This window comes from Tasmannia lanceolata, unplaced genomic scaffold (genome assembly GCF_043159265.1).
Source record: "Tasmannia lanceolata isolate RefF3 unplaced genomic scaffold, GAP_Taslan_0.1 ptg000006l, whole genome shotgun sequence".
NCBI lineage: Eukaryota > Viridiplantae > Streptophyta > Magnoliopsida > Canellales > Winteraceae > Tasmannia > Tasmannia lanceolata.
The window spans coordinates 353,509-373,056 of NW_027518683.1; the positions used below are offsets into that span (position 1 = coordinate 353,509).

Genomic DNA, 19,548 nt, shown 5'->3' on the forward strand with positions numbered 1-19,548 from the left:
TCGCCATAATTCAGCTACAAGGAGTATATAATTATCGAAACCTAACACTGTTTGCAGGACCCTCAAGCTTTTCAAGTAGTCCAACAGGGCTGTCTATGCTACTTGCGACAGCCCCATACACATACCTCTCGCTTTGAAGTGTGAGCAATAGAATGTACAGGCCCACCAGAAACTGAAACCGGGCCTTTCTCCATCTAGCCCTTCAACAATCCCTGGATAATTTTCTGGACTCTGGCGTCCAACCTGGAAACTGCAGGTTGTTTTTTGTTTTTTTGTTTTTAAAAATGGTGGCAAAGCACAGGTACAGATTTTTGAATGGCCAAGACCCGATCTTAGAGGCAGGATGCAGAAACTCATGTCAATGGGATGCATTTTTGTCCTTAACATGATTCTGCCCACTGATAATGGGTGTTGAAATTGTTGAGGGGTCCCCATCATGGGGCGAGGAAAGCTTTTTAAAAAAACACTATTGAATACTGTAGGCATTGATGTTACGAATGGAGCTCGGGACCAAGACCATATACATCGACGGGAGGAGCCCACACATGTGCTTTGTGAAAACAAAGAGAAATGATATATTCACCCCTTTTTTACTTGGGACAACGCCTCTGGTGTAAAAGAGTAATCATAAATACATGAGTGGGAGGTCTGTCCCAGGTAAAGAAAAAGGGGGGTCACAAAACTACAAAAACATTAGTCACAAAAGCATATGTTGGAAAGTGATATATTCTTTCATGGGCCAGCCCCATCTTGTGTATTAATGACTACCCTCTACCTTACAAACGGGTATGTAAGTAAGAAAAAGGGGTGAATACTGAATATATCACTTCCCTGTTTGTTGCACAAATCAGGTTCCTGCAGAGTTCATGCTCACCCCATTACTGTGTCCCATCGTAATCTGATTAGATCGCATTAAGCAACACCTATTTTATAGCTGTAGAATGACTTTCTAATGGTGGATGAGTCATTAATATATTTTTTAAAATGGTAGAATTTTATGAAGTAGCAAAAAATATCATATTTAATTGCTACTATTTTGATAATTGGGTTCATTGACTAGAAAAGCAATTTTTTGGGGCCAAGAGCAATCCATGGTGGATTTTCCGCTTCTCTTACTGTAGAAGTTGCTGCTGGTGGATCAAATATCAAAGGTGGTACTTCAATCCTACCACCTTTACGTGTTTGCTCACCCATTCACCATACAATTTCTCAGTTGGATTCATCTGTTTGTGGCCGTTTTACCTGAAAGGACCAACACACAGCTGCACTCACGCTAAAGTTGTCCGTCCCCCATTACCAGCACTAATAATAATAATAGAATGGAACACCCATATCTTTATCAACTCTCCTATATACCGACGAATTCTAGATTCAGTGGCGCCCTTGCCAAAAAGAAGGTGAAAGCGCTACGCCATTGGATGCACATCACCATTCTGCCAATAGGGGCACCCTTTCACCTCTTTGTTGCAAGGGAGCCCTTCAGTCTAGCATTCCTCACTATATTCTATGAGGAATGGTGAACTGAAAGAATGCCCCTTTAAGAAAACTCAGCAGCAAGGGTACCCCCATTATATCCATGCCACACAATCATATTTGTGATAAATTTACAAAATTCTTGCATGGTTTTTATTTATCATAGCATATGCTTATATAGAGTACATAAAGATAAACATAGAATGGAATCTAGATAACAATGGAAAGAGATAACTACAATCTAATTCACTTTGCTAATCAAATCTAGTCTATCTAACCCATTCAAATCAAATCTTGTGATCTGATTTTATTCTCTAATATATCTACATGCCTTATCAACGAACTTTCTTAATCTACCACACAACTAATCCAACGGTGAGATCAACATATTCTAACATGCCCCCTCAAATGTATATGGATTGGAAATCAATATACGTTTGATTACAATAGATAACCTCAAAAGAAATATATAAAAATTGCAAATTTTGATGGACACTACTACGATTGATGTCCACCAGCAGCTAGGTCTAGAGGGAAGTTGTGAGCATTACCTTCATGCATAACTTCCATACCAAGGTTAGCACGATTGATGATATCAGCCCAAGTGTTAATAACACGACCTAGACTATTAACTACAGATTGGTTGAAGTTCAAACCATTGTTGAAGATGAATTGCCGCCTGTTGTTGAAGAATGTGTCGCATGAAAGATGAGCCGCGAAGAGCCCCAAAGAACTGAATTGGACTCAAGCCGGAATGGGCAAGTTTTTAGGCCGGTTTTGAATACCGAACCTTCGGAAATGGGTCATCATGGACCAACGCGGAAATGAAAAAGAAAATGGTCACAATGGACCAATGCCAGAATACGCAAGAGATGGGTCAGAATGGACTAATGCCAAAATGGGCAAGATAGGCCTCAATAGGCAAGAATGGGTTGGCTCAGGCATGCACCCCATGGAACGAGGCACACCAACTGAGTCCAAGAATTATTCCAGACATGTACTTTAAGAAAGGTACATCACCCTGAAATGGATCAAAGAAGAAATTAGGAAAGGAAATTAAGATTTGAAAGGAGGAGCGACAATTAGCAGATGTGAAAAAATAATAGCAAACATAAGTAACCAACACGATGGGAATTTTGTAGCTGTGCAAATAACAAATTTGGGGGTGCAAGACAAGATTGGCTTCCAAGAGAACAATGGGGTTAACAGATTGCAAGTAGACATGGCAAAAAGTGACCCGGACCCACGGGTTCACCCGGCCCGCCCGTAAATTACTGGTCTGGGTCATCAATCAGTGACCATTTTGAAATTGACCCGCGGGTGCCCGTAGAGAAGTGCAAAAGTTTTATTTTGGCCTTTTTTCCGTAATTGTCATAAGTGAATTTTCTTTGTAGTTTTTTCGGTAATTGTCATATTTTAGTATATTAATTTGGTATTTTTTCGTAATTTTTCTACTTTGCTTCCATTTTTCTGTAATTTTTCATTTAAAACTTAGTACCCGCATGATTATTATTTATTGCTAGCCACCTTTGCACAAATCGTACTTCTGCTGATCTTTGCCGCAAAGGATGGGCGACAAGCCGACAAGTAGCATCGACGAAGGTGGCTAGCAAATCCCTATACAAAAAAAAATCTTAAAAAATACGTCAAAAATCTAGGTGACCTGTGGGTTGACCTGGCCCGTACGGGCCGGGTGCGGGTCCAAGCTCAATGACCCGTAAAATTTTCCGGGTCATTTTGACCCGGCCCGTTTGACTTGTTCCCGTACGGGCCGGGTCAAACCCAGTCCGCCCAGCCCAACCGTTTTCCAGGTCTAACTGCAAGGAAAGAGGATGGAATATGCGGGGTGCATGTATCAATGTAGGGCTTTTTGAAAGGACAGAAGAAACTGAGTCTTAGAGATCAAAGTATGGGGCTGCTATTATTTACCCTTTTCTATCGGTTCGTGAGATGCCTGCTGGACAGGACTTTTACTTACAACTCTTTCCACGAGCACCATTGCCAAGTAGAGGAGATTCATCCCACAAGTTCACTGGCATTACCACTGATCCACATGAACTAGTGATAGAAAAATATCTTGGTGAAGTCATCCCACAAGTTCGCTGGCATTACCACTGATCCACATGAACTAGTGATAGAAAAATATCTTGGTGAAGCAAGAGGCTGTGGAATGATTGGTGTTGGGAAATATGGTTGTTGACCCATGTATTGATCATCCATGCCGACCATAGCCCGACCCTAATATGGAAGCATGAGGGTTGTAACGAGGCTGACAACATGACATCTAATAGACGACAGATCTGTTATTTGGTTGAATGATAGTATAATGTGGAGTGCAATTAGGGCATGTTGGAGAATGACGACAGTGGCAAAAAAAATCGTGGAGGATTTGCAGCGAAAGGTTAGGATCTTGATGGAGAATGACGACGACGGCAAAATCGGACACCGTTCACCGGGGAAACCGTGACCCATATGTTTTATCAAGCATCCCACTTTTCCTTCAAGAGGCTCCATTTTCTGTCCTTCGACAATAACATGCCCCAAATTGATATCAACACAAAAAGAAGTCTTGCACTCGTAAAATTCTTAAAATTTTCTTTTTGAGTCTATATGTTGTTGCCGTATCATTGCCGCCCATCTCTTTGCTTTTTTTCCTCTTCTTTGTTGCCTATTCCGGCATTGATCCATTGTGACTCATTTCTTGCCCATTTTGGCATTGGTCCACAGCGACTCATTTCTCTTCGCCCATTAAGGCTTGAGTATCATCTAGTCCCGTCGAGATTTATTGGCTTTTAAGCCCTCTCCGTGACACATCGGCATCTTCTTCAGCAACCATCATCAATGATCATTGGCATCAATATCAATCTTCATCAAAGGATCTTTGTCTTTGACTTTTGAAAGTGTGCATTAAATCAGTTGATTTTGATTGCATTTGTAATCTGGGGAATTCTATTGTATTGGGGAATTTTTTTATTGTTGTCAAACATATATCGATTTTCAATCCATATAAGATTGAGGGGCATACTAGAATATGTAGGATCCAACAGTTGGATTGGGTTAAGATCTCACCGTTGGATCATCTTAGAAGTAGATTGGGTAAGTTGGCTAAATGAAACAACTAGATAAATTAGGCAATGGATAGAAGAGGCAAGCAAGCAAGAGAGATTAGAAAGAAGATTTGATGATTTTCCCTCCATAACTATCTTGATTTGATTCGATATTTATCATGTAAGTACTCTATATAAGCACACAATGATCCTCTTGTAATAGCATTGAAGAATTAATGAAATCCTAAATTTGTCAATTTAAATGGCAATGAAAAATTGTAAATTAAGTTACTTTTGGATTGAAGGAATTTCTTAGGAAAGTTTAGAGAAGGAGTGTTTTTTTTTTGCCAAAATTTAATGCTTTCCACTGTTTGATTCCACACGAAAAAGACTTGAACTACCGCAATTCAAATTTTATTTACAGGACCTTTTAATTTATAATGATATCCCTAATATTTATCATTTCTCTCTAAATTATGGAAATAAAAAAAAAAAACTTAAGAAAAAGTTTTCCTGAAGAATTATTTTTACTCCTAACGAAGGATATACCCTGGGAAAAATAGACTGCAAGGGGCATCGTCGCCATTGGATCCACAACATCAAAGTTCATTTATCATAGCATTGGAAAATATAAAAGTAATGGAATAATTAATGGTGGCTGATGATGTGGATGAAATGGGGTGCGCTTGCGGTTGGGTTTTGCACGAGCGCTCTTCAGTTTAGCTTTCTTCAGGGATTTACCAGGCAATTTTGCGGAAAGCTACGAGATTAAGCTAACTACAAAAAATCACAAATTTTGATCTCAGCCATTTCACAAAAAAAAAAGGGAATGACCGATTTCCCCGCAACGAACAATTTTTTTTTTTTTTTTGGGGATGGGTAAACGCACTTTGTCGGGAGCGAAGTGAAAAAGCATCCGAAGACTTCTTTTGCAAGAGAAAAGAGTCATGGCATAAACGGGTGCGAATTATCCTACAGAGGGTGCGAATTTATCATCGCCCAAAACAAGGCCCTATAGTATAATCTATTATATTTCAGGTCTGCTTCCTCTCGGCCTTTCCCGTATTATTTATCTTGTATTTAGCCGCGAGAAGATCCCGAGATCGGCAGAAATCGAAGAAATACGCAGATTTCTCTCACTCTCTCTCGATCATTCTCACCCAGCAATTCCTTGTATACTCTGGAAAATTCCCATTATTAGTGTTAGGATTAGGGTTCCTGGTTCAAATATTTTTGGGTATTGAAGAGCCGATTGACCTCCTCTTGTTGGCGGTCCTTTGGAGGGGTGTATGGGTTTGTGAAAATGTCGGGAGGGGAGTTGAACGATCACAAGCATCTGCTGCGATCGAATTCAGAATCGGATGTGGAAGGTGAAGGATCGAAGAAGAAAGGGATTAAGGATCTGTTAAAGCAGTTGGATCGGGGGATTTCAAGTCGGCGTTTGAGCCGGAAGCATCTGGATGAGCCTTTTGATCATCGCTCTCAGGACGCCCTTGCTGACGGTGCACCCCCCGAATGGGCCTTGCTTCTCATCGGATGCCTCCTCGGTCTCGCCACTGGCCTCTGTGTTGCTGCATTTAATCGCGGGGTTTGTTTGTTTTTTTAATTCTAAGATGCTTGGTAATCTCATATGAGTTGGATAAAATTGTTGATAATCTCATTATAACCTAAAGTGGGTAAGTAGTAATTACAAATGCTTCTACGTCTCAATACTTGGTAGAAGCACTATATACCATAATTTTCCAAATCCAATCTCTTACCTACAAATTGTTCTCATATCATCAATTACATTCTAATATTTGCCTCTTCATTCTTCATTATAGGTGCACGTAATACATGAATGGGCTTGGGCAGGTACTCCAAACGAGGGGGCTGCTTGGCTTCGGTTACAAAGGCTGGCTGATACATGGCACAGGATACTTTTAATACCTGTCACGGGAGGAGTTGTTGTTGGCATGATGCATGGATTACTTGAGATCTTTGATCAAATAAAGCAGTCCAGGTCTAATCAGAGGCAAAGCTTTGATTTGCTGGCAGGAGTTTTTCCCACAATAAAGGCAATCCAGGCTGCTGTAACTTTAGGTACTGGTTGTTCTTTAGGTCCGGAGGGTCCAAGTGTTGATATTGGCAAGTCATGTGCCAATGGGTGTTCTGAAATGATGGAAAACAACAGGGAAAGGAGGATAGCTCTTGTTGCAGCTGGTGCTGCTGCTGGAATTGCTTCAGGTATGCCAATTCTCTCTAATCTCTTTGCATGTCACCACTCCGAATTCTTCTTTGGTCAATGCCACGACTCTTTTTTACTGTGAAAATAATTCTCTATATATTCATCTCCAAAAGTGGCTCTTTATATGAGGCAATGTTCTCTATAAGCTTTCTTCTTGTGTCCTTAACCGTATACATGTTTCATGCGTTTTCTAAATTGGATGCACTAACAGATGGGCCACATTGTGGATGATAACTATGACAAATTGGTGCAAGTAGCTTGTTTAATCCTGATTACTGGCTTTGATTAATATATACATATACACATACACACACAATAAAATAGATGAGGAAAATAGAAGAATGTCTCCCAAGTACATGCACTTGCAGTAGAATCAAGTCAAGATGATGTGAATCAAATCCTTCTTGCATCAAAGACCTTATCATTTTCAAAGGCACTTGAGCTACTTTTTTTTAGTTTCCTTCATAAGTTGTGTTTCCTCACCCTTTTGAGACCTAAAAAACTGGTCGAATTTCTTTTCTCAGGAACACATACAAGATTCATCCCTACAAAAGGGCAATGATAACTCTTCCATTAACTACTTAATTTATTAATTTAATAGTAGCAGAAATGCATGTCCTGCCGAGACATAATTTGTAACTTGCTATCCTCTTTCCTAGCGGTAAAGTGGAAAGACTGATTCGTTCACATAAACATGAAAGTCCAACCACATTGTATTGCCATAACCATAGTCACAAATATTTCTGAAATTGGTTTGCGGAATTCTCTGTTTTCTCTGTTTTCTATTCTCCAAAGGTTTTTTTTTTCTGATACTTATGAAGCAATTTCCTGGACTATTATAGTTGCTCCTGTTCACGGTATTTTTGAGAATTGTATGTTAGAATATGTTGTCAACTCTTTTAAAATTCATGTAATCAATTCAAACCTACTGTAGTTGATCTCACTACAAGTTGGGGTGGTTTCCCTTCTTATATTTTTTTTTTGGGAATTTCAGGGTTTAATGCAGCTGTTGCAGGTTGCTTTTTTGCCATTGAAACAGTACTAAGGCCTCTTCGAGCAGAAAACTCACCTCCATTTACCACTGCAATGATAATTTTGGCTTCTGTTATATCGTCTACAGTATCAAATGTTTTACTTGGAGAAAGGCCAGCTTTTACAGTGCCCACGTATGAACTGAAATCTGCTGCTGGTATTTTGTCTTATTCTAACCCAGTTGCATATTATGGAAATTGGCTAAGTATCTTTATGGAACCATGTAGATAACTATTGTTTTTTGAAGGTGATGAAAGCTCTATCATCATTTGTTGCACTTCATGAAGATAACTATTTTGTCTTGAACACTTACAATTATATAGTAATTTAGATCATAGATATGCAGCTAACACCAGTTTTCTTTAAGCTTTAGATAAATATGTTGAATATTTGTTCTTGTGGAATCTCAAGTTACTTCTAAACATTGATATTGCATAAGTTACTGAATAAAAAAAACCCTAGTTGATTTCCAGCGAGCAAAAAAGAAACAGAAAAAGAAAAGGAGCAACAAAAAACTACTTGCGTTGGTATCTAAGTTGTAAAATCCGTTTCGTTCGCCGTTTCGTTTTGGCCACCGGAACGGAACGTTTCAGCTGTTTCATTTCGCGTTTTGGTCGAAACTTTTTGTTCTGCTTTCCAGAGGGATTTTTTTAAAATAGTTAAAAATATGAAAAAATCAGAAATTGTTAGAAAATTAGAGAAGCTTGAAGAGCTTAAAAGAAGATTAGAGTAGATCTTAGTTGGTGGGAAAGTTTGTAAATGAAGTTTGTAAGATAAAGGTGAAAGAGAAGAGTGTGGAAAAACAATGGTTAATGGGCTATATGTAGTGGTGTGCATGCTTGTGGATTTAAAAAGACGGAAAATACCCTTTCAACGGCTATAAAACGGTAATAAACAGTCATAAAGTGAGGGTAGAATAGTCCAAAAACACTCCCAACGGCTATAATGGCATTCCTGTATTTTTTTAAATTTTTTTCTCTCTTTTCAGACAATTTCGGCCGAAACGGACTGAAACGACCGAAACGGAACGAAATCCGGAACGAAACGAATTCCGACTGGATTTCATTCCGGTTTCCGGACCGAAACTGAAATTTCGGCCTGTTTCGGCCGAAATGAAACGAAATATACAACTTAGATTGGTATACTAGCATATTTCCCCCTTCACCATTCTTAATTAAGTTTCTGAATAAAAAAAAAACCTAGTTGATTTCTACTGAACAAAAAAGAAACGGAAAAAGAAAAGGAACAGCAAAAAAACTACTTGCATTGGTATCCTAGCATATTTCCCCCTTCACTATTCGTAATTACGTTACTGAATAAAAAACAAACCTAGTTGATTTCTACTGAACAAAAAAGAAACAGAAAAAGAAAAGGAACAACAAAAAAACTACCTGCGTTGGAATACTACTATATTTCCCTCCTCACTATTGTTCTGAAGGTGCTTCAATTATCAATTGACAAGGTGACTAGAACTTTTGCCGCTCTGGTGCCTTGGTTGTTGACTTGTTGGGACTGTATTGCTAGGTCAAGGAACTGTCTATAGGATTCAATCTATACGTGACACTGATGGTGGAGGTGGATAAGTAGAAGAATTATGTTGAGGAGTTTACTTTAAACTGAGTTCCTGAATTCTTGTTCAATTTGAGATTTTGACGAGCTTAGTGAAGCCTGAGTAATAACGAGCAATTGTTTCAAATCTGGGATGTAAATAATCCATTCACCAGCACCCGTCTTCTTGGGAATGGATTTTTCTAGTGGAAAAAATGTGGCATTTTTACTACTGCAATTTCTTAGAACTGCAATTTTTAGTCTGGCAGGGCAATCCTGTACCTTATCTGTGCAACACTTGTCAGTAGAGCGAGGGGAGAAGATAACTGGTTCTTAGTTAAGCCAGCAGATAGATTTTCACAATTAAATAGGTTAAGATGAAGCGTACCTTGAGTTACTTTGTCAGCTTTAATGAAGGGAACATACCTCCGAGTGAAGGTTTCGGATTTCAGTTTTGTTGCATTTCAGTCGTGACAAAAACAGAGACATTTAGGTGGGGATTTCGTTGAAAATTTTATAAAACATGAAAACATATGGAAACATACACAAATGATGGACATTTAAGCTGAAACTTCATGAAGTGCTGGAATAAGAAAAACTACACACTAAAAAGCCATCGCATAAGGGGAAAAAAATGAAAAACTACACACTAAAAAGCCATATCATAAGCAAAAAATCACCCATAAAGGTTAAACAACATCAAACACCTATTTAGGTTTGCTATATCATGGGGCGGTATTCTATCGAAACATGTCTGTTTTAGATTGAAATTTGTGTAAATCCTGTAAAATCATGGCAATGTATGGAAACATATGCAAACGATGGACATTTAAGATGAAACTTCGGGAAGTGCTAGAATAAGCACAAATACACACTAAAAAATTATCACATAAGGGAAAAAAAACACCCTTAGTAGTTTAATATCATCAAACATCTAATGCACATGTCTGACAATTCAATACATCCCAGATTTCACATGTAATTCATATAAGTATTTATACATAATACATACGCCACATTTCACATGCAATTCATATAAATATAATTATGTAACACATATTCCAATACTACTTTTCTAGTTTTGGTTTTAGTATGCGTTTCAGTGGGGATGGAAACTGAAACATTTTGGTTGTTTCATCTCGATTTTTGTGGAAATTAATAACCATGGGAGGACATGCCTATGTCAGGGAGCTTCTTAACAGTCCTCCCTATTATGCCACATATCAAAGAAGGCATTGATGGCCATTTGTTAATGAAAGTAGTACTATCTATCACATAAGATGACATGCATGCCCCTATTTTGGTACATCATTGGATATTAAGAGGGCTGTTTGGGACAATAATGACTTGGGCGCGCCCTCGTATCATGTTCCTTTGTGTAATTTGTTTTTTCTCTTGTTGCCTTTTCATGCAGAACTACCCTTATACCTCATACTAGGTATGTTGTGTGGAGCAGTAAGTGTAGTCTTCACTCGATTGGTTACTTGGTTCACAAAATTTTTTGAGTATATCAAGGACAGATTTGGGCTTCCAGCAGTAGTTTGCCCTGCTCTGGGTGGTTTAGGAGCTGGCATAATAGCTCTTAGGTACCCTGGTATACTGTATTGGGGTTTCACAAATGTTGAAGAAATCCTACATACAGGAAAGAGTGCTTCAGCACCTGGAATTTGGCTCCTAACGCAATTAGCCGCGGCCAAAGTTGTGGCCACTGCTCTTTGCAAAGGTTCTGGGCTTGTTGGTGGTCTTTATGCTCCGAGCTTGATGATTGGTGCTGCGGTAGGTGCCGTTTTTGGGGGTTCAGCTGCAGAAATAATTAATTCAGCCATCCCAGGAAATGCTGCTGTTGCCCAGCCACAGGCCTATGCACTGGTAAACTTTCCTTGTCTGGTCAAGGAATTCAATCAATTGATCAGCTTGCCATGGATATAACGTGTGATGGTCGACTTCTCCATGATGCAGGTTGGAATGGCTGCTACTTTAGCTTCTGTTTGTTCGGTTCCCTTGACATCAGTGCTCCTCCTTTTTGAGTTGACAAAGGATTACAGAATTTTGCTTCCACTCATGGTAAATATTTAGCCCAGTGATTGCTTATTTATACAGTTCAAGTGAGGTCAGGCACTATCCTGATATTACCAAGTCTGCATGAATGAAATTGTTTTCTACTCTCAAGAGTTAGATTGAATGTTATTCTGGAAAATCCTTTGGACTTTCAAATGTTGGGAAGTTCATTGGCTAACTATAACTATGTGAAGTTGGACAACTTCATATACTATTTAGGAATGTGTCCATTTGGTTCCTCATATGTCCAAAGTTTCTCCCAATCTTAATATGTCCATCAACTCATTGATATCATTCACATAGCTGAGCTTCTGAAAGGAGTGAATCATGCACCTGTCTTGCTGTATCTCGCTGGATTTGAGTGTGTGGTCTTCAAGGGTCCTGTTTGTAGTTGGCATTTAATTGAATGATTTTATACTTTGCAATTTATATTTCTGTTTTCCGTTAAGAACTAATGCTTTATAAATACCCTTGAAGAGTCCAGATCTGGCAAATTGAATAATTTGGGAACTGCTCTTGAAGATTGCTTACCATATATGTGGTAGGATAACTGATGGGGACATCAACATTGAGAAAGAATTCAAGGTTTACAAGCGCAGATGTGGACGAGACTGATGGTGGAAACTCTAGCATGGGCCACAGACATAGGCGTCCTTTTTTTTATACATGGGCGTCATTTTTTAATTATTTATCTTCTATTTTCGTCATTTTATGGGTAGTGATAAATCGACCCCCAAATATCTTAAATCGACTCCCCATGTGTCTTTCTCTCCTCTGGGTTAGACAGAGAAAGAGGAGAGAGATAGACATATAGGGGGTAGATTTAAGATATATGGGGGTCGATTTATCACTCTCCCATTTTATTTGTGTAGTACTTTTTAGGCATCAAATCTCACCCATTTGGCGTGTTTTTGGTATTATTAGAAATGTTTTTCAATTTCCTATCTAATGAGCCCAAGATCACATGATTTGGATGTGATTTGAGCAAGTTATGAGTTTTTTAGGAAGTGGTATAGGTCTATTACGAGATTACTATTTTATGTAAGTTTTTAACTTTATTTAGTTTACTTTGGATTAGATGAATGATTGAGATTAGTTGCTTAGGTCTTAAGTTATCTTCTAGGGTTTCTTTTCTTATAAATACATCTTATGAAAGCAATGTAAGGGACTTTTGAATATTGAATAGAGTTGACAATTTGCTTCAAGCCAAATATTTGGGTTTTCTTCTTCTTTCTTATTTTTGGTGGTTTGGAACCATCATTCTCATCTTCTCTACTCTCTTTTTCTATCAAATATGCACAACAAGGTTAGTACATCAATCTTTTCAGTTTCTTTTGTGTTTTGAACCCTAAAGTTGGAAAAACCAAAATCCATATTTCTTGTTTGTTCTTCAAGATTTCAATCTGAGATTTTGAGGGATTGATTTTGTGATTAAACCTCAGCTAAAACACTCAAAACCCCTTTTGAGCCTAGTTGAGATTTTCACCATTTTCAAGTCCTAAAACTAGTTTTTGAGATCCCTAGCTTAAACCTACCATCAAACCCCTCCCTAAACCCTATATTTTCTTCCTTTTAACTTCCTAGATCATAACTATAATCTGGACAGCAGTATAACCCCAAAATTTCAGATCTGTAAAATTACCGAAATACCCTTGTAGCCTAAATCTGGACTGCTTTGAACCCCTCACTGCTGTTGATAATTTTCTGATGATCCTCATTGATTAGTACTATTTTCATTCTTGACATCTAATTCATCGGTATATGCATTAGCTTTTAGTTCTTTTAATTGGTTGCATGCGTAAAACCTAGTTTAGGACTAATTTTGCCATTAACAATCCACCCAGAGGATCTTTTACCTATTGATTAATTTGCATAAGGTTTTTTTCTTGTTAATTGTGATTTTTCTAATTATTGAAAGTATCTAACGTCTTGTTATTGCTACTGCCCCATAATAAAATTATAGCCAAATCAGCCCTAGGTTAGTTCTTTAGGTGTTTGAGTCTTCCGTGTTAACCCTAAATCTTTCCTAAAACTTTTATCCCATTAGGAGTGTAGGAGTCTCCCTAAATTAGGTATTGTCCTGCATCAATAACCCATCTGTTACTATTTCATCTCCAACAATTTGTAGTTTTCTGTGGGGAATGAATTATGTAAATGGATTAAAAAAAACAATTGTTAGAAGAATGAAATTCCATCTACTTCCATTTTCTCCTCACTGATTCATCAAGAGGGTTTGGTACCTTTTAATAGCTTATATGATGTGCACAATTATGTATTCTGTGACTTGAAATGGGCTTCACATTTTGGTTTCATGGGCACGTCCTTTAGATTATTGCAACAATGAACCATTATATGTTTGAATTTCGCACAATATGGCTGAAAAAGTAAGGAACAGTGTTGTCATATGCAAACAGGGGGCTGTTGGATTAGCAATATGGGTGCCTTCTGTTACAAACCAGCCCAAGGAGACCGAGGCATCTGATACAAGGACCATGGGGCGGGGTTATTCTTCTCTTTCACCCGCTGGAGACAAAAATCAGGCTATTTGGAGGCGACCTGATGATGAAAGTGTTGTTGAGCTCTCTACTCTGGAAAATGGTGATGACTGTGAAACTTTTGATGAAGATACAGTGTTGGGTGATCTGAAGGTTTGATTTTACTGTTGCAGTCTTTCTCCCTTTCTGTGTTGCTAAACAATTTCAAATAAACTATTAGATAATTCTTGTTCCCACAATTGCTCAGTTCTTGGATGAATCAGGGTACGCAATTCTGTCATTGGGAAAATATCTCAACTCCTGGGCTTCTATGATCCTGTTTGTTTTCAGGTCTCTCAGGCCATGTCGAAGAACTATGTGAAGGTCTCACCAACAATAACTCTTAAAGAGGCGATAAAAATTATGCATGACAGCCACCAAAATTGTGTTCTTGTGGTCGGTGTTGAAGATCTTCTTGAGGGTATCCTTACACTTGGTGACATTCAGCGGCGACTGTCTAAGACAAATGATAATGATGCCGATGGTGATTCAACAATTTTGGATGTATGTGCTCTTCAGAGTCTTTTCAACTGCGCCCATCAAAAAAAGTTTTTTCAACCCTATAAACACTTCGATTTTAATGCCAAAATTTACTATTTGATTAATTCAGTCATTATTTACTGAATATATTATGTGTGTGTCTATATATATATATATATATATATATATATATATATATATATATGAGGAAACTGTTGGTGCGCTTAAGCTCACCAAACTTATGGTGAGCTTAAGCGCCCAATCACATGGGGGCCCACTTTGTTAGGATGATCCAAAGCATTCATTTGAAAGTCCCTTACATAGATGGGGGGTGTACCAAAAATCAGCTCCATAGGATCATCCTAACCCCTCCATTTGTGAAGGACAAAAATGGACAGACACAAATCTGCCCATTTTTTGTCCTCCACAAATGGAGGGGTTAGGATGATCCTATGGAGCTGATTTTTGGTACACCCCCTATCTATCACAAGGCCTTGCAAATGAATGGTTTGGATCACCACAGAACAAGTGGGACCCATGTGATTGGGGAGCTTAAGCGCACCAAACTTATGGTGCGCTTAAGTTCACCAACAGTTTCCTCTCTCTCTCTCTATATATATATATATGGGAAAATTGTTGCTACTCTGTCTTGTAGCTAAGCTTATCTACTCGGTTGGGTTAAATACAGTGGGGGCCCACATTGTTTGGGTGATCCAAACTATTCATTTGAAAGCCCCTTACCTAGATAGGGTGTCTCCACAAGAAAATCAGATCCAGAGGATCATCCTAACCCATTCAACAGTGGAGGGAAAAATAGGAAAAAAATGAACATGCACAGTTTGTCCACAAATCTGCCCATTTTTCCCTCCACTGTTGGATGGGTTAGGATCATCCTATGGGTCTGATTTTTTGTAGACACCCTATCTAGGTAAGGGACTTTCAAATGAATGGTTTGGATCACCCAAACAATGTGGGCCCCCACTGTATTTAACCCTACATATAGTATCATTCATTCAGTATGGTAGTTAATAAGAAGTGCTCAATTTTCTCTTCTGCCTTTGTACATGTGATTCATCATAGTTGTGCTTGTTAAAGTATAAAAGATAAATAACCCTTTCTCCAATAGCTTAAGCTTTTGGAGAAGTTGGTAAGTTAACATGGTATCAGAGCCAAAGGTCTGGAGTTCAAACCTCCCGGATAGCAAAAATCCACATGTGATTGTCGGCCCAAAGTGGGACCACATGTGCCATGTGTTTGCCAAGTGGGCCACATGTGCGGGGGAGTGTTAAAGTATAAAAGATAAATAACACCTTTCTCCAACAGCTTAAGCTTTTGGAGAAGTTGGTAAGTTAACAGTACTATTCCCTGTTGTAGCTACTGTGCTTCAAACTCATCAAATCTCACTCGATTTGCAGTTTGTGACTAATTAATCCAGTATTTGCAACGAATGTAGTGAACTCAGCATTTATTATCTAAATTTTGTGAGTTAGTTGGTTAATTTATCTCTTAATTTGATAAAAAGAACATTTAAAATTCATGGGTAAAAATTTTGAACAGTGATAACAGTGAATTCATGGATAAGCCTTAGATAAAAAAATATATTTAGCGGGTCTGCGAATTGTTCAATTGAAATATTGATATGCTCAGTGAATTATCACATCCATTTTGATTACATTATGAAATACTTCCAACCAGTTACTGAAAGATCTTTTTATTATTTCAGTTGAAAATGAGGCTTGTTCAAAATCTACTGTAATGACTTTTATAGCCTGTTGGGCTTGCGTCATACAGAAATTCTCATTTTGCTTTTCTGATTTTATAAGTTTTGCTGTTGCATTTTTTTCTAATGCACGTGTGGACTTCATAAAGGGTGTTTTTGGTAAAGAAATTATTTTGTTTGAAAAGGTAATCTTTATAATTAGAAAGAGGGAAGCCCCGAGATGGTACATCCCAAGAGAACAAAAAGGTAAATAAATTATATGTTGACGTTTCGGGATTCTTTACAGGTGAACACCTGTCTTGTTTCTTCTGTCTTTACTCGAGGAATACGCTATCAAGGGAGTGAGCGTGGTATCTTAACTTGTTATCCAGACTTGGATTTGGCAACTGCAAAGGAGCTCATGGAGGCCAAAGGAATCAAGCAGTTGCCGGTGGTCAGGCGTGGTGGAGACCTGAGAAAAGAACGGAAGCGCAAAGTTGTTGCGCTTCTTCATTATGATTCTATCTGGCACTGTCTCAGGTTAGCATGGTTTCTCCAATATGGTGATGACACATTCTCATTTTGTCTTGTATTCTTGGTTTGTACTTTTCTGGGCAGCTCATCATTCATCCTCAGTGGGAAGTACAATTCTAATATTTTTTGCAGTTGTATATTGTTGACGTTTCTCCCCTTCAACAAGCACCGTTTTGGTGTGCCATAAAAAATGATGCAGGCTTTTCAGCTTAAGTATTTTACATGTCAAAATTTGATACAGCTTATGTGTCCAGGTCTAGCTTTGCTTTTTGATTCTATGCATTTTAAAAGTTTGATATAGCTTATGTTTGACTCAAAAGTCAAAACATATTACATTGATTTCTTATGTAGTGCGGTAGCAGAAGTCCAATTGATCTGGTGTGTTTGCTAGCACAAAAACAATGTACCAATATATTGCCTTGGGGTTGCTATCATTTTTTGACTGTTGGTGCATAAAGATGGCCACCAACCGACGTTGTGCTTTAGTTTATATTGCAACTCATAAGTGAAGCCTTTGTTGGCTGGAGTTGGTGCTTTTGCATATCTCACTAACAAATGGCCTTTCTTTAGGTATTTCTGATATTGAGTTGAATAGTGCTCCTGGCTTAGGATGAATTTTGCCAGAGATAAATATTGCCCACATGGAGGCCGGAACGAAGGCCTACAATTTACTTGATAAAGTTGAAAAAAATAGAGGAATCCGAAATACCCAGAAAGTGGAGAAAAGGTGAAATCAGTCAAAGACAACCATGGACCGAGGTGGCGTGGGGTGGGTTGGTGAGGGATCGAGGGAAGGGGGGAGTATTTCATGGTACAAGAAGGTTAATGGCACGCTATATAAGAGGTCTAGTGACTATAGAGAAAAAAAGAAAGAGAGCATTCAATGAAATGATATAGGGATGGAAAGTAAATGTAGCAGAGATTTATGAGTTAAAAATCAAAGATGTCATTGTAAACAAGGTTTTGGGGGAAAGGGACCATGAATGGCCAACTTTACTAGCTATTGAAGCAGAAGAATGTTCACTGTGATTTAGAATTCAACTAGTCAACAATGTCACGAGGTCGATGTGGGTGAGTATTCAACTTCTGTTAGTCTATCATCATAAGAGCATGGCTTTTGATGGGTTCTTAAAGGTGTGTGGTCTAGTTAGTGCTAGGGTGTGAAGAAGATTACAGACTGGGCTGAATGGCATTTGAGCAAGATGGAATTACGTTGGGTGTATTAGTGGTTATTTTAATACCCAATACCATTAATATATTTCTTCATGTTATCACTCAAAAAGAAAAAAAGAAGAAAAAAGATGAGATAAATGCTTTTGGGCTACTCAGAATATGGCCCTCTCATCGTAATCATTCTATGAAAAAATGATTTGAGTTCCTTTTATTGGTCCAATGCTTGGCTTTTTAGTGTAAATGTGAGTAGAAGAGTACTAGCATTCTGATGTAGCTTGATTATATGATTTTCTATTTTAGATGATTATATAATTGCTGTTCTACCACTTGGTGTCACATTCATGAATACCTCATACCTGTATCTGATTAAAATATGACACCAAGGCCCTGTTTGTTTTGGAGTTTTGAGTAGCGATTGAGTGTCAAAAACTGATTATTGGACACAAAATTAAACATGAATTTCAGTCCAATAATCAGTTTTGGACTCACAATCGGTTCTCAAAATAAAAACAAACTGGGCGTATGAAATAAAACTTTTACGCTGTAAGGTCACTTATAATAACATACTTTTTTTATGCAGAGAGGAGGTAGATCGCTGTAAATCTAGCTACCAGCCCAGGAAAGAAGAAGACCTTCAGGAAATCATTTCGAATGGCCACTGAATATGGAAAGTCCCCTTTGATTCATTACTGGGAGGCCTGTCAGGTAATGGCTGTTTGTGTTTATGAGAACCTCCTTGCACAATGCTGCTAGTGGCATTTTATGCGCCCAATTTTTGTCAGCCAATGAATGCCTTTATCCCAGTGGGTTCGCTGTATAACTAAAGACCAGGCAATTATGTACATGTTAGTTTTTATTCCAAGCTGACAGGTTCAAGCAATTAGATGAGAAAAGAAAAAGGATACGATTTTGAGATTTGAAAAGCTATTTTGGCAAATATCAGCAAATTGCCAAATGGACTTTGACATTCATATGTTCTAATAACGTGACTCTTGGATTGTAAAAAATATGTTTCTCTGTTCCTAAAAGACTCTATGTGGTCGGATCTGTGACCTTCCGGTCAAAATGCCATTGACAACACCTTGATTGGATGCTCTAGGTCTTTGATGCAACAACCCTTTTTTAGGGTTTCACCAACAAAATCTAGAGATTTTATATGGTGTAAGCCCTTATTTTTCAAAAGTACTGTACGGACCACATGATAAGATGATCCAAACTGTCAATAAGATGGAGCACAATGTAAATAGATTGTTCCCCAAAAATCATTTCCATAGCTATAGATCGGAGGGGTAGGATCAGCCTATGGAAATGATTTTTTGGGAACAACCTATTTATGTTGTGTTCTGTCTTATGGACGGTTTGGATCATCCTATGATGTGTTCCGTACAGTACTTTTTGAAAAATAAGGGGCTTACACAGTTGCACCATATAAAAACTCCAAAATCTAAATAGTTGATTTTGTAGTTCTGTATCTTAAACATGAGATGTCCGTTTGGTAGGGGACCAAGACCCTGTTTGTGATCCTAAATTGTCACCATTGATCCCAATGGTTCTGCCTGCCTAGTCTCTATCTCTCTTTGTTTTTTTTTTTCAAATGAAACGGTGGAATCCTTACTATGCTAAAAGCGAGAATCCTCTATTTTTTGGCACGTTCTTTCCTGCTATTGCCTTATGCATCCCGTTTCCGTCTAAGTCCCACGTATGTCCTTTTTTACTACTTCTTCGTCATTTCCGCTTCTCATA

The 19,548-nt window shown here is 38.2% G+C and overlaps 1 protein-coding gene across 1 annotated transcript; it reads left to right on the plus strand.

Moving 5' to 3' along the window:
• Positions 1 to 5,476: 5,476 nt before the first annotated feature.
• CLC-F (chloride channel F) lies at positions 5,477 to 18,833 on the plus strand. Its single transcript, XM_077381343.1, has 9 exons — positions 5,477 to 6,108; positions 6,344 to 6,746; positions 7,742 to 7,936; positions 10,742 to 11,196; positions 11,287 to 11,391; positions 13,800 to 14,033; positions 14,211 to 14,423; positions 16,406 to 16,638; positions 18,386 to 18,833. Exons 1-9 carry the CDS (start codon positions 5,824 to 5,826, stop codon positions 18,465 to 18,467), a joined length of 2,205 nt encoding a protein of 734 aa, XP_077237458.1. The 5' UTR covers positions 5,477 to 5,823; the 3' UTR covers positions 18,468 to 18,833.
• Positions 18,834 to 19,548: the final 715 nt, after the last annotated feature.